At 39.9% G+C, this 15,885-nt stretch overlaps 1 protein-coding gene across 1 annotated transcript; it reads right to left on the bottom strand.

The window, feature by feature from the left end:
• Positions 1-998: 998 nt before the first annotated feature.
• Positions 999-15,051, bottom strand: LOC124863497 (thioredoxin, mitochondrial-like). Its single transcript, XM_047357885.1, is given in 5 exon segments — positions 999-1,347; positions 1,349-1,408; positions 5,337-5,460; positions 12,166-12,437; positions 14,854-15,051. Coding segments are annotated over 5 exon segments (819 nt in total). The 5' UTR covers positions 15,037-15,051; the 3' UTR covers positions 999-1,167.
• Positions 15,052-15,885: the final 834 nt, after the last annotated feature.

The following is a 15,885-nucleotide window of genomic DNA, read 5'->3' as shown; positions in this document are numbered from 1 at the left end:
GCTGTAACAAAATATTTCAGAGGGCATGCAAGACGGGGCCCCGGACTTTACAGGGAAGAATGAATGCAAGAAGGGGGGGGGGGTTCACTGCTCAGAATGAGCATTTAAAAGTCGGAAAAACCTGCTAAAGGGTGGGAATGGGGTTGTAGTAAGTAAAAGATCTGCATGAAGCTGCATTAGCTCCAGGCTGCTTGTCTTTTACAATAGTTATAAACAATAAAAGCAGTAAACCTAAAATGTCAGTACTTAATCTCTCTTTATGCCCAATTATTGAGCTATATAAATGCTAGGGTGCCAAAATCTTTGGACGTATGTTCTGGTTTCGAATGACATCTACTTAAAGATGATCAAGACTGTCACCATCAAACTTCTCTCTGCATGCTTTGACTGCTAATAAAATTAATGCATGCACAGTGAAGTTTGACAGATGTGGAAAGAGGGTAGACATACCACAAGAGACTTGCAATTTAACTGCAACACTGATTCAGAGGCGCTGAATACTAATGCACAGCACACCTTTAGGGTTATGAATATGTTTGGGCTTATGAAGTGGGGGAGGACGTAATTTATTCATTCTGCTTGAGTGTGATCAGGCGTAATAACTCCACTGACAAAAACAGTCTTTAAATATAGAACCTCCTGACTCCTTTATGACTTCGTTGGTCATGATTTTGTCCATTTTAGTGATGAACAAAGACTGAGCTCATGTTCGCAATTCCTGCTTGCCTTCAGCTTCACAGTCAGGAAACAGAGAAGGGTGCACACACACACACACATCCATTTTCTATTCTTACATTATGAGGCATAACTCTAAAATGACCAAGTGATGTACCTTCAAAATGTTAGAGAAACATCACCCTCTTGTGGAGAAAAGCAGGAATTACAGGTAACAACGTCACATAGCTTCTTACAATCAAATCTCATCCACTCATAAAACTATAAATGTTCGTCCCTCGTGTTAATCTGAAGGAGGTCTATACAGACATCATTATCCATCCTACAGAGAACAAGTAGAGAATATCTTTATTAGAATAGATTCAAGAAGCCATCACATTTTTAGGAGAAAACAGAGAAAACAGAATGAACTAAAATGTTGAGAATGCAAACACCCATCACTGGACAAAAAAAAGAGGAGGCAGAAGCAAAGATCCACAGCTGAAGCAGTGTCTAGTTGATGGGTGTGAGCATTACAGAGTTGGCCAGGTGGGACTGTGGCACCGATCGACGGCATGTTGAGATCTTAGATGACAGCACCATGATGGGGTTGCACAGCTGGGTCGGGACTCGTGGTTTATTGTCCAATGACTTTGCTGACAAATGAGTCCAGCTGATCGTCATCTTTGATCCCCACAAAGCGGTCGACAACATCTCCTCCCCTCATTGCGATGACTGTAGGGACAGCAGACACCTGGAAAGGGACAGAGACACTTAAAGACAATACTGCTTCAAACTTTCAAATATTAAACTGGACCCATGTAGGAAAGTTGATGAAAGCTACATTCAATACAGATTAAACAAAAAGGCATGCACTATTCATAACCCTTGAACAAATTTTCCTCACTTTAAACCCAAACCTTAACATATTTTGTGTGATAAAATTAACACAAAACTGTGCATAATAACAAATACTCCAGCCTAGATGTAACAAAGGCAAGAATTACTCCTGCAAAAGGTGCCTTTGGTAGAATAGGCTTTATTTTGGAAAACTGCCTCAAATGAAAAAAGACAGATTTTGCAACAGACCTAATCTGGCTTTGAAGTGTAAATTCTGCATCCGTTTTAACTTCCAGATTAGTGATTATGGGTCAAACATATTGTGCCAAAGAAGCAAGATGGGGGTCGCATACTTGCCAACAAAAACCATCACTTCTGTTTTTGGCTCGTTAAAATGTTAGATGTTCAAAGCCTTCCATGCCTTTATGTCATCAAGACCTTTGAACAGTGAGTCTACTCAGAATCCTTTTATCTTTTTAAGAGGGAAATAAATATGGGGGTCATCTGCATAGCAGTGGAAAGAAACTCCATGTTTCCCGAAAACAGAGCCAAGGGGTAGCAGGTAGAAGGGGGGCTAAAAATGAGACCTGTGGGACCCCATATTGAGGAGAAGCAGCAGAGAATGCAAAATCACAAAGTTCGACAGAGAAAGCTTGCTCTGCCAAATAAGATTTGAACCACAAAGTTTGCTGATCAATAATTCCCCAAAACAGCCACACAAAGAGTGGGGTTTGGTAGTGGGAACATTGTCATCTGAGGCTGTTTTTCAGCACACTTCACATGATCAAAGGAAGGATGAATGGACAATTTAGTGGGACATTTGTGATAAAAATCTGCTGCCATTGGTCAAGCGTACAACCCATATACAGGTCCTTCTCAAAATATTAGCATATTGTGATAAAGATCATTATTTTCCATAATGTCATGATGAAAATTTAACATTAATATATTTTAGATTCATTGCACACTAACTGAAATATTTCAGGTCTTTTATTGTCTTAATATGGATGATTTTGGCATACAGCTCATGAAAACCCAAAATTCCTATCTCACAAAATTAGCATATTTCATCCGACCAATAAAAGAAAAGTGTTTTTAATACAAAAAACGTCAACCTTCAAATAATCATGTACAGTTATGCACTCAATACTTGGTCGGGAATCCTTTGGCAGAAATGACTGCTTCAATGCGGAGTGGCATGGAGGCAATCAGCCTGTGGCACTGCTGAGGTCTTATGGAGGCCCAGGATGCTTCGATAGCGGCCTTTAGCTCATCCAGAGTGTTGGGTCTTGAGTCTCTCAACGTTCTCTTCACAATATCCCACAGATTCTCTATGGGGTTCAGGTCAGGAGAGTTGGCAGGCCAATTGAGCACAGTGATACCATGGTCAGTAAACCATTTACCAGTGGTTTTGGCACTGTGAGCAGGTGCCAGGTGGTGCTGAAAAATGAAATCTTCATCTCCATAAAGCTTTTCAGCAGATGGAAGCATGAAGTGCTCCAAAATCTCCTGATAGCTAGCTGCATTGACCCTGCCCTTGATAAAACACAGTGGACCAACACCAGCAGCTGACACGGCACCCCAGACCATCACTGACTGTGGGTACTTGACGCTGGACTTCTGGCATTTTGGCATTTCCTTCTCCCCAGTCTTCCTCCAGACTCTGGCACCTTGATTTCCGAATGACATGCAGAATTTGCTTTCATCTGAAAAAAGTACTTTGGACCACTGAGCAACAGTCCAGTGCTGCTTCTCTGTAGCCCCGGTCAGGCGCTTCTGCCGCTGTTTCTGGTTCAAAAGTGGCTTGACCTGGGGAATGCGGCACCTGTAGCCCATTTCCTGCACACGCCTGTGCACGGTGGCTCTGGATGTTTCTACTCCAGACTCAGTCCACTGCTTCCGCAGGTCCCCCAAGGTCTGGAATCGGCCCTTCTCCACAATCTTCCTCAGGGTCCGGTCACCTCTTCTCGTTGTGCAGCGTTTTCTGCCACACTTTTTCCTTCCCACAGACTTCCCACTGAGGTGCCTTGATTCAGCACTCTGGGAACAGCCTATTCGTTCAGAAATTTCTTTCTGTGTCTTACCCTCTTGCTTGAGGGTGTCAATAGTGGCCTTCTGGACAGCAGTCAGGTCGGCAGTCTTACCCATGATTGGGGTTTTGAGTGATGAACCAGGATGGGAGTTTTAAAGGCCTCAGGAATCTTTTGCAGGTGTTTAGAGTTAACTCGTTGATTCAGATGATTAGGTTCATAGCTCGTTTAGAGACCCTTTTAATGATATGCTAATTTTGTGAGATAGGAATTTTGGGTTTTCATGAGCTGTATGCCAAAATCATCCGTATTAAGACAATAAAAGACCTGAAATATTTCAGTTAGTGTGCAATGAATCTAAAATATATGAATGTTAAATTTTCATCATGACATTATGGAAAATAATGAACTTTATCACAATATGCTAATATTTTGAGAAGGACCTGTACAGAGGCGACGGTCTTCGACGCAGTCGTCGTGGATTTGAATCCCAGCCCGCTGACCTTGGCAGCATATCTCAACTCACTCTCTCCGCCCCATTTCCTTACAAAATAAAGGCTACAAAATTTGAAGAAAAACAATTTGCTGCCATCTACCAGGATGGCGAAGATGAAACAAGAGCGGGCATATTGGCAAGACAATGATCCCAAACATACAGCCAACTAAACTCTTAATTGGTTTCAGAGAACAGAAATAAAGCCGCTAGACTGACCCAGCCATCATCTGACCTCAATCCTTTAGAAAATCTATGGAACCCACAGAACCTTCAAGCCTGTTTGTGTGGAAGATCAGACCATGTGACAGCAATGAATGAGACTAGCCTATACATCACCAACAAAAGATAAAAATAAAATAATAAATAACTGAATAATACATTTATGGATATCCATGGTTTAATGTGCTTGCATGTGTGGACTGATATCTGGCCACAGTTTGACGTCAATTGCACCTTTAGAAATATATTTATTTATAAAATTGGTTGAACATTTCAACTGTTCAACATTTTACCTGCTATACAAGAAAAAAATAGAAAACTACCGTAATGTCAATCAGAAAAACCTGAAATATTAGAAAAGTAAACTAGACATAAAGCATCTACATTTTAGAGAATAATAACGTTTCTCATGTAATGTAAAAGCCCACAGAATTCTACAACATTTTTCTGTCACCTTCATGAGTCTTTCTCCAGCTGAATAAAAACCTGTCTGTTGACAGCTTGGGCCTCGAAGCGTTTGAATCGCTTCCCTCAGGGAAGACATGAGACCCAGATGATTGGTGTGCTTTAGAAAGGACACTGCTTCTCTTCTACAGAGGCCAGAATAGCTCCTATTGGTGAAGTACTGGCAGACCTAAAATCCTAGAATCTGCTGTCAAATTTTTCATTAATAACGTTAAACTAAACCAACACAGATTCTGGAAGGTCCTTATATTGTAGCTTGCTAAAAGAAAATCAAGAGGGATTTTGAGGGCATACCAGAAACACAGTCACTGCTCTGCCCGTCTAACCGCTTAGTTAATGTACAGCGATCATCTGAAGGCAGTTATATGCACTGAATTTTATTTAGGGGTATTAGATTAAAGAGGGCTTATTACAAGCACATCTCACACTTTTCTGATCTGATTTCTGGAGGTTAAAAAAAACTAAAATAAAAAATAATGTATCATTTCATAATTATGCCCTAGTCTGTGTTGGTCCAACACCTGAAATCCCATTAAAATACATTGTAGTTTGCAAAGACAAAGGGGTATTGTATTTTAGTGTAAGAAAATGCATCAAGCAGCAAAACAAATTAGTTTCTCCAGAGTTCTCACCCCATACTCAATAGCCAAGTCTGTGTGATCGTCAATGTCAACTTTTGCCATGGCAACACGGCCTTTCTGTTTGGCAACAGCCTTCTCCAACCTTGGCCCAAGGATCTTACAAGGACCACACCACCTAAAAAACAACAACATACACAACCCCCGTCAGTGACAGGATTTGCCCCAAGACAGCACTGCAGAGGATGACCAGTAAAACTACTGCAGAAATAAAATCCATTTTATTTTAGAACACAATTTACTTAAATTGAAAACAACTATTAATCCATGGTAAGCAGGAAAAGGTGTCAGTCATTTAAACAGACTTTTAAGAGCAGAAATGAAGGTTAACCTATTAACATCACTGGTTTGTTGCATTTGAGGACATCGTAATCATAAAGTGAACTGAACCTCATTGACAGAAACACTCAAGTCAAATTGCAAGTTATGTTTCTGCCCATCCTTGTGTTATTCAATTCAATTCAGTTTTATTTATATAGCGCCAATTCACAACACATGTTGTCTCAAGGCACTTCACAACAGTCAGGTACATACATTCCAATTAATCCTAACCATTGAACAGTGGAGTCAGATTCAGTTATTTATTCAAATTGGATAAAAAGTTTTTCTATCTAAGGAAACCCAGCAGATTGCATCCAGTCAGTGACTTGCAGCATTCACTCCTCCTGGATGAGCTTGTAGAGACAGTGGAGAGTCACTGTTGTTGACTTTGCAGCAATCCCTCATACTGAGCACGCATGTAGTGACAGTGGAGAGGAAAAACTCCCTTTTAATAGGAAGAAACCTCCAGCAGAACCAGAACCAGGCTCAGTGTGAGCGGCCATCTGCCACGACCGACTGGGGGTTTGAGAGAACAGAGCAGAAACACAAAGAGAACAAAGAAGCACTGATCCAGGAGTACTTTCTATGGGAAGGAAAAGTAAATGTTAATGGATGTAGCTCCTTTAGTCGTTTCATCTAGAAAGAAAGAACAGATAAACTCTGAGCCAGTTTTCAAGGTTAGAGTCTGAAAGAGAGCACATAGAGTTAGTTACAGTAAAAGCTCAGTCAGTAGCTATGTTTAGGAGAGAGAAAGGGTTAAACACTAAAAGACAGGACCATGTGGATCATCTGTAGAAAGTGAGCATTAAGTTGTTGCCAGTAGAAGCTTGGACGATGCCCCACTCCAGAAAGGTGTCACAGGTAGACACAGTCTACGAGGAGAATTTTAAATTCTATTCTGGATTTAACAGGGAGCCAATGAAGGGAAGCTAAAGTAGGAGAAATATGATCTCTCTGTTTAATTTTCATCACAACTCTTGCTGCAGCATTTTGAATCAGCTGAAGGCTTTTAACTGCATTTTGTGGACATCCTGATAGTAAAGAATTACAATAGTCCAGCCTTGAAGTAACAAATGCATGGACTAGTTTTTCAGCGTCACTCCTGGACAGGATATTTCTAATTTTGGCAATGTTCCGGAGGTGAAAGAAGGAAATCCTAGAAACCTGTTTAATATGGGATTTAAATGACATGTCCTGGTCAAAAATAACACCAAGGTTTTTTACTTTATCACTGGAGGTCAATTTAATACCATCCAGGTTAAGTGATTGACTAAGCAGTTTCTTTTTTAAAGACTCCGGTCCAAAGACGACAACGTCTGTCTTGTCTGAATTTAGAAGCAGAAAATTTAAAGTCATTCAAGTTTTTATGTCTTCAAGACATGCTTGTAGTCTATCTAACTGGTTGGGCTCATCAGGATTTATGGATAAGTAAAGCTGATTATCATCAGCGTAAGAGTGAAAATTTATCCTATGCTGATAATTTGACCTATTCGAAGCATATATATAGTAAAGAGAATTGGCCCAAGTACTGAACCCTGTGGTACTCCACAATTAACCCTGGAGTTTAAAGATGATTTATCATTTACATGAACAAACTGGAATCTGTCAGATAAATAAGATTTAAACCAGCCTAGCGCTGTTCCCCTGATCCCTACAGCATATTCCAGCCTTTCTAAGAGAATATTATGGTCGACTGTATCAAATGCAGCACTGAGATCTAACAGAACCAGAACAGACACAAGTCCATTATCTGAGGCCATAAGAATAACATTAGTGACTTTCAGCAGAGCTGTTTCAGTGCTATGATGAGCTCTGAAGCCTGACTGAAACTCTTCAAACAGGTCATTGCTGTATAAATGCTCACACATTTGATTAGCAACTATTTTCTCAAGAATTTTAGATAAGAATGGAAGATTGGATATAGGTCTATAATTTATTAAATCATCTCGATCAAGCGAAGGTTTCTTAAGTAAAGGTTTAATTACAGCTAACTTAAAAGCCTGTGGTACATATCCATTTACTAAAGATAGATTAATCATATCTAAAAGTGGGCTGGTAATCAGAGGGAACACTTCCTTAAATAATTTGGTTGGGATTGGGTCTAACATACAAGTTGAAGGTTTAGATGAAGCTAATATTTCTGATAACTCAGGAAGCTCCACAGGATCAAAGCAGTCCAAACACAGATCAGGTTCTAGAGTTACTTCAATGTTGTTTCACTTGCTGAGGATGAAGTAATCATCTTCGGGAGTATGTCAAAGATTTTCTTTTTAATAGAATCAATTTTATTTAAGAAGAATCCCATAAAGTCATGACTGCTGAGAGCTAAGGGAATGGATGGATCAACAGAGCTATGACTCTGTGTAAGTTTAGCAACTGTACTAAAGAGAAACCTAGGATTATTCTTGTTCTCTTCTATTAATGATGAGAAATAAGCTGTTCTAGCTTGGCGAAGTGTCTTTTTATACAACAGTAGGCTATTTTTCCATATTAAGTAGGAATCCTCTAGGTGTGTAGAGCGCCATTTTCTCTCCAATTTTCTAACATTGTGCTTTAAAGTACACAGCTCTGAATTAAACCAGGGAGCCAGCCTCCTATGAATAATTATCTTCTTTTCCAAGGGGGCTGCATTGTCTAATGCACCACGCAATGATGAAGTAACACTGAACAAGAGAATCAATTTGTGAAGGGGAAGAAACAGAATTATTGCCCTCCATTGTGTTTTTCTGTGATAATGAGGAAATTAAAAACGGAACAGATTCTTTAAAGGTTGTTACAACATTTTCTGATAATGATCTACTATAATGACATTTTCTTTCAGGTGTGGAGTACTCAGTTAAATTAAACTCAAAGGTAATTAAAAAATAGGTCAGACAGGATGGAGTTATGAGAAAAATATTGTTATGTCTTTACACTCAATGCCATATGTCAGCACAAGGTTCAGAGAATGAAGACAAAGGTGGGTAGGTTTGTTAATGTTTTGAGCAAAGCCAATTGAGTCTAAGATAGCATTAAACACTATATTTAGGCTATAACATTCAGCATCAACATGAATGTTAAAATCCCCCACTATAATAACTTTATCCGTATTTAACACAAAATCAGATAAAAGGTCTGAAAACTGATCTAACAATTGAGAGTAAGGGCCTGGTGGACGGTACAAAACAACAAACAGAAGTGGTTTTAGTGCTTTGGTCTGGGACTAATCAATAAATCGGACTGAAAGATGGTTGCTACTCCTCCTCCTCGCCCAGTATTTCAAGGAATGTGAAAATTTAAATAATTAGTAGGAGTTGACTCATTTATAGTAACATAATCCTCTTGCTGCAGCCAGGTTTCTGTGAGGCAAAATAAATCTGTCACAAATCAGGTCACTAACTAGCAAAGTCTTTGAAGAGAGAGACCTTATGTTCAGTAAGCCACATTTAATTGTTTTATTTTTCTTTTCAGTCTGAGTTGTTTGTTTTTATGAGATTTTCCTGATTTCCTTTTAGATTATTTTTTAATCTAGGTGGGTAGCAGTACAGAAGCTGCAGAGAGGAGTGTTAAACTACGACCCTGCTTCCTGGTCTGAACCCTGGGTTGTCAGAGTTTTGGAAAACTAATAAATTCAGCCAGATTCCTAGAAAGAAGAGCTGGTCCATCCAAAGTGGGGTGGATGTGTCTCTCCGGATCAGACCAGGTTTTCCCCAAAATGTTCACCAATTATCAATGTAACCCACATTGTTTTCTGGACATCACCTAGACAGCCAGCGGTTGAATGACCGCATGCGGCTAAACATGTCGTCACTGGTCCGATTAGGGAGGGGACCAGAGAAAATTACAGAGTCCGACATTGTTTTGGCAAACTTACACACCGAAGCAACACTAACTTTGGTGACCTCCGATTGATGTAACCGGGTGTCATTACCGCCAGGGGGAATAACAATCTTACTGTATTTACACTTATCCTTAGCCAGCAGTTTCAGGTAGGATTTGATGTCGCCCGTTCTGGCCCCTGGCAGACATTTGACTATGGTCGCTGGTGCCTTTAGTGCCACATTTCTGACTATGGAGCTGCCAATTGCCAGAGTTGTCTTCTCAGCGGGTGTTATGCTGAGCAGGGAAAAACTGTTAGAAACGCAGACGGGTTGGTGGTGACCTGTGGGCTGGGATCTAGGATTATGCTTTCTACGTACCGTCACCCAGCCGGCCTGAGGCCCCGGCTGCGCGGGCTTTGCTGAAGGACTGATACGGGGAGCTACCCTCGGTGGCACGGTGTTATCCATCATCTCTTGGGAAGCCAAGGCTCTGAGGTGGTGGGTGAGTTATGTCGGTGCCTGTCCATGCAGGGCCCCATTTGTGATGGTGAGTATCTTAAGTCAATTCTGTTGGTCACCAGAGGCCAAGGCAGGGAACAGAGCAATGGAGGGACATGAGAATACCTATTTTACCCTGCGAGTAACCTAGCTGCAGCTTTCTGGACGTACTGTAGGTGGTGTAGGATGGTTCTTTTGAGTCATGAAAGGAAAGCATGAATAAGCATCTCCATATTTGCAGAGGAAGCTACAGCTCTTTTAAACCACTCCGAGGTTACTCGGCCTTGAGCAAACAGCAAATGTTAAGGGTCCAAGATCTGCTTTATTTCAGGAACTAAGCCATCTGGAGGTATGATTTCAATGGGGAAAACTGTCATCCATTCAGCCACATTTAAGAAATCTAGCTAGTTTAGACAACTCACTTAACTTAAACGAAAGATTAAGCTACTTATTATCTGCAGAGAAGTGATACGAGATGTTGAAAGTACATATAGTATGTCCCAAAAGCAGCATAAACAGAACTGATCCCAGGACTGAGGAGAGGAGAGAAACAAGACAGCAAAACTTTGATCCTTCAAGTATGAACAAAAAGTTTAAAAAAGTGTCCACAGTCATGTAAATCCAGTTTTATTTCACATTTGTCTATGATAAAGCGTCCCACCTGCTTCGGCAACATATAGGTGTACTGAAGACTTTTAACAATAATATTACCAATGTGTAAAATAATTCATCACATTCTCCTTATAGATACTGGTACATTCAAACACAAACATTTAAGAACAAAATGAAAAAGCACTTTGACTCTCAAGGGCATTTTGTAAGCTTAAAATGTGTCTGGAATAATTGCTGAGGGAACCGGGAGCCTCTCCGTTTGATAAATTTAGCACAACCTGAAAATGTGACACGTAAAAAATATCTTCTATGAAACAGTCCTGGGACCTTTCTTTGAAGCAGGATCAGTGGCTTATCAAGCCTTACTTCAGGTGCTGATTTTTGGGATTTTCAGTCTTACAAAACAGTCCCACCTCTTACATGCATCTGTCATCATGGTATCTTATGCTGGGAGCCAAAAACTGCTCTGCAGGTTAGCTTTCAAAGATCAAGACAAAGAAAGGAAGCAATGCTCTGTAACACCGTTATGTTTTAGTTCATCAGAGAATATCATTGTAGAATTGATTATATACCTAAAAAGTGAAAAATACTGCCAATAGGTGGATCCTTAAGTAAAATGTCTCACTCAAAACATCCCCTCATGATTATCATGAATTCTTTAAACTGCTGCTTACTGTGTCTGTACATGTATCTTCACACTCAGATCATTTGTATAATTATTAAAAGACTGTTTAATGTCACAAATTAACCATGGTTGCAATACTGATAAGAACATTTATTTGTGAATTCACCACAGGATTGTTCTCTCCATCTCTCTCTACATATTTTTTAAAGACCTCTTTCATTATGATGGTTACATGTTGAAAACCTTGAATGTGAGAGACCGCTTCACCTACGGAGATGGTTTAATCAACAAGCACAGCTTATTTACATGGTATTCTTCCCTAAAATATTACATTCATTTTTTTTGATTGGCTGTTCAACATGACGTGGCCACGTTTCCCAAACTCCACCTCTGATTGGCTGACCAGTTCTGCTGATGTCTCCTCCTCTGGAGAGATGCAGCTGAGAGCACCCCCACCTCCAAAAAAAGAACTCAAAACTATTTTTTGTCTTTTAATAATGTCAACACAGACCAGCAAACTTTATTCAGAAAAACATGTTAGCTATCTAATGAGCTTAGTTAATATTTTGCCCGTTAGTTTCCTATTCAGAAAAGTTCTTTTTTCCCTGTAGCAAATGTCCGTAGAAGTAGTTGTAGTGTCTTTGGATTGTCTTGTTTTTGTTTCTTTTTACTTAAAATAAATAATCCAAAATAAAATCTTGTGATATAAAAAGTCATGGTACACTTTCTAGATTTTTATTCGTGATCATTGCTAACTACCCTGCATCCTTTTTCCTTCTACTTTCTGTCAGTCTATCACTTAAATGACACTGAAGTTTGTGGTTGTAGCATGAGAAAATGTGAGGGAAAAAAAGACAAAATCTTCTGCACGGCGCCGTACATCATTAACAGTAATATTTACATGCAGTTGTTTAACGGCTGCAGGTGATTACAGGAACAGAGGAGCTGCAACCCCTGCAATACTCACTGCGCATGGAAGTCGACCAACACAGGCAGATCGTTGTTAATAACCCTGTCTGTGAAGTCCTCATTGTCCTGAACATTGAAGGAGACTGCTCGGTGGAGGGTGTGAGAAACAGCAAGACTTCGTGACGGGGTGAGGAAGGACACCCGGCTCGGGACAGGATGAAGGGAGGTGGAAAATGAAGCGGAGGCGACGGTGGCAGTGGATGATGGGAGGCAGCGAGCGTTTTTCACAGAGAGGGTCCAGATTCTGCGAACTAGGAACCGGTGTGCCATCTGAAGTTAACGCAAAACACACAAAGCACAGAATATATGCTGATTATCATTGTTATTAAAGGGCAAAATCTAAGTGGCTGCTGTGCCTTTGCTGTGCTAAACAGGAGGACACTTGTGCAAGGTGGGCATGTTTACTGCCATGCTGTACTCGCAGGACTGGATGGGCCTCCCTCTTTCTGTGATTTAGTTTTCTACTGAAGTCTAAATAAGGTTGAGCAAGAATTGCTCAAGAAAGGCCGTCTGTGGTGGCAGATGAAGAGATAAAAGGTCAGACTAGACAAATAAAGCAAAAACAGCAACATGTTTTATCTGATATAAACGGAAAAGATTAGGAAGTTATTCGAACCCATTCAGAAAAATGAGAAGCATTAGAAGTCATGGACTTTAGTCTTTTAGGAGAACATTAGTGAAATAAATGTAAAAACAGCAGATGTAACCTTTAACAGAAAAGATTAAATAAACTCACCCTTTCAATGTTGGAATGGATAAATAGCATCAAGTTTTTTGAAAGAGTTCAGATAACCCAAGGTACAGTTATCCCTATTGTCTACTTCAGTGAGGTGTGGCTATTTTATCATTTTGCACAGTTGCTCATTTCATACATGACTTATTGGGCTATGAAAAGGAGCTGTTTCTATAGGATATTTCGTATCAACCATGTGAATTCATCACACCTGCCAGAGGCACGTTTGGTACCTATTTTGACAACCTATTCACAACAATAAAACGGAGCAAGAACAAATCTTCAGAAAAAAAATTAGGACTCCAAATAAATGACGTGTCAGATTTAATCCATGCAGAAAATGTTCCATCTTCCACATGTGTGATAATATAACAATACTTCCCTCCAAATGAGCCGCATAAGCCGTGATTCTACGTGTATGTAAGTATATTTTGTTATAATAATATCTACATGGTGTGCTCTCTCCATTTTAAAATACAAATAGTAATGAAAGCCCCATTTCCCACATGTAGAACACATTATAAGTGTCGCTTGGGTATATTTGGCTTCCAGGTTACCTGCAGCAGCGTTCTGAAATGTTTCAAAGGTGTCCGTTAAACCATTTCTGCTCTAAACCCATTTGAAAAGTTTTATGGCACAGCTTTTTGGGCTCCTAAAAGGGCTGAAAAGTTACATGGTCCAAATAAACAGGTAAGTTGTTCTATAAACTTCATTAGTAGGGTATGTAGGTCCGTTACTGGTATTAAGGTACCCCAAGGTTCTAAAATGTTACTGTTTCAGAACCAGTGCAATTCTCTGTCATACAGTTCCTACAGCTTTCTTGAGATATACATTAAACACTGCCAGAGTGATTGGAGTTCTACTTTTTTGCAACTTGTTGCTGCACATTGCTGTGCAACTGGCTTAAAGAAGGCAACTGCACTTTTCCACAACGCCGCCCAAAATAAAAACCCACAAATTCAACTGGAAATACTTCAGAGTTATCATCTCAACTAAAGCAGTGCCATACAAATCTAATCAAGGCAACACTTAAAAAAAAATTCAAGCTGGCAAATTACATATAGCACATCTGTTGAGCAGCTGACTGTAGGCTCGACCTGAGCAGATATTACCAATAATTTATCAGTTTATATCCATTTATTAGAAAAAGCGGTTTAAGCTAGGGTTTTTGCTTAAATCTATATCAAAGTAATGAACATGTGGTGTTGATAACATTTTTAAAACTTGAATAATCTGTATAAAATTTTAATACATTTTAAAATATATTACTAAAATTCGAAGCTTTTAACCCTTTTTGCTGCTGGTATTGAAGAACCTTAGGAATAAATTTTCTTCAGTCACCTGTCCAAGTGTTTGTGGCCCATCTGGTACCCCATACTTAAAACGCTAAATAACCATTTCTGCATCCACCAATTGATTGACTGACTGCAAAGTATAATCAATCGTACACACTTCAAATATTAACGATTTACCAAAGATAATAATGATAATAAAATACATATAAATACATGGACGACTGACCTGTTTCCATCTGTTGAAAGGGATTTATTTATTTAAAAAACTGTGTTTTAAGTCAAATCTTAACACAAAGCCATGTTGGTCTGCTATTATGAAATTCATAGAGTCAGAGTAAAGGAAACCAGCCCATACGTTTTAAATGAGAACAACCTCCTCGCCCTCAGTAATAGCCGATCTCTTCACAACAACTTTGTCCGAGTTTCTGTTCAGACTCTTATTCTCGCTGTAAATCTACCGGCTGCTCTCTCTCCTCCATTAATCCACGTTACGTATGACTTTGCCCTCTTCGTCCTCCTCCCCTCACAGGCTGAACGTCTCCTCTCCTTGTGAACTACACAGAGTTCCCCGAACCGAACACTTTGACAGCCCTGTCCTAAATGTCCCACACGTCAGTCCAGAACATTAAGGACATTTAACGCATTCAGTTACTCTTACCTTGCTGTTTGGTAACTTGGCCTCACGGACCAATGAAGTGCTTCCGTTTTGGTGCAGCAGACGAAAAAGAGACAGCGGAGCTTTTTCTCCTGTCTCTCGGCCTCTGCTCCGTGAGTAGCGCCATCCTCTGGACACGTTGAGCAGTACAGAGCAGAGGACCCGCGAAGGAAAATATTGAAACATTAAGCAGATTATATCAAAGTAAACGGTATACATTGAACAGCCATAAGAAATAAATAATTAAAAGTAATAAACTTAATAATAACAGAGTAATATACGTATGGCAACCGCGGTAGCGATTTTGATAAGGGTGAGAACACTTTCTGCCCAGGGTGGCAAGGCCTGCGAGGGTGCCACAAGGCAAAAAGCTATTTCAAATATGAGGTTAATTAGGTTCTTCATAAGAAGCTCAACCATATATTTAATATCAACCCAAAAAAATTTGCACAGATCTCAATTCATTCTTTTGTTGTTGTGCCAACCTGTGTATTAGGATCCAGTTTGAGCAGGTTTTGTTTGGTCACATTTATTCATGGTATGAACATAAATCTTCCACTGAATTTCAGTTGTACTTCTAATACCATACACTGAACAGTTCAGGTTTAAGGTACAGTATATAGAAAGTAATAACGTGGTTTGTTCAAAAGTCAAACCCATCTCTTGGGCAGTGAGTGGTAACAAAAAATACACATCAGTTGAATTGCCTGGTGGATGAAATTCTTTTAGAAATCTGTAGATTCACCTGTGATGTTTTATACAGTTGATTCATTAATTATTGAGTTGGGCTGCACGGTGGTGCAGTTGGTAGCACTGTTGCCTTGCAGCAAGAAGGTCCTGGGTTCAATTCCCAGCTGGGGGTCTTTCTGCATGGAGTTTGAATGTTCTCCCTGTGCATGTGTGGGTTCTCACTGGGTACTCTGCTTCCTCCCACAGTCCAAAGACATGCCTGTTAGGTTAATTGGTGTATGAATGAGTGTGTGCATGGTTGTTTGTGTGTTGCCCTGCGATGGACTGGTGACCTGTCCAGGGTGT

The sequence above is a fragment of the Girardinichthys multiradiatus genome, chromosome X, assembly GCF_021462225.1.
Source record: "Girardinichthys multiradiatus isolate DD_20200921_A chromosome X, DD_fGirMul_XY1, whole genome shotgun sequence".
Lineage (NCBI taxonomy): Eukaryota > Metazoa > Chordata > Actinopteri > Cyprinodontiformes > Goodeidae > Girardinichthys > Girardinichthys multiradiatus.
The sequence above is the reverse complement of the archived record's forward strand: the minus strand, read 5'-3'. Positions and strand labels throughout refer to the sequence as shown.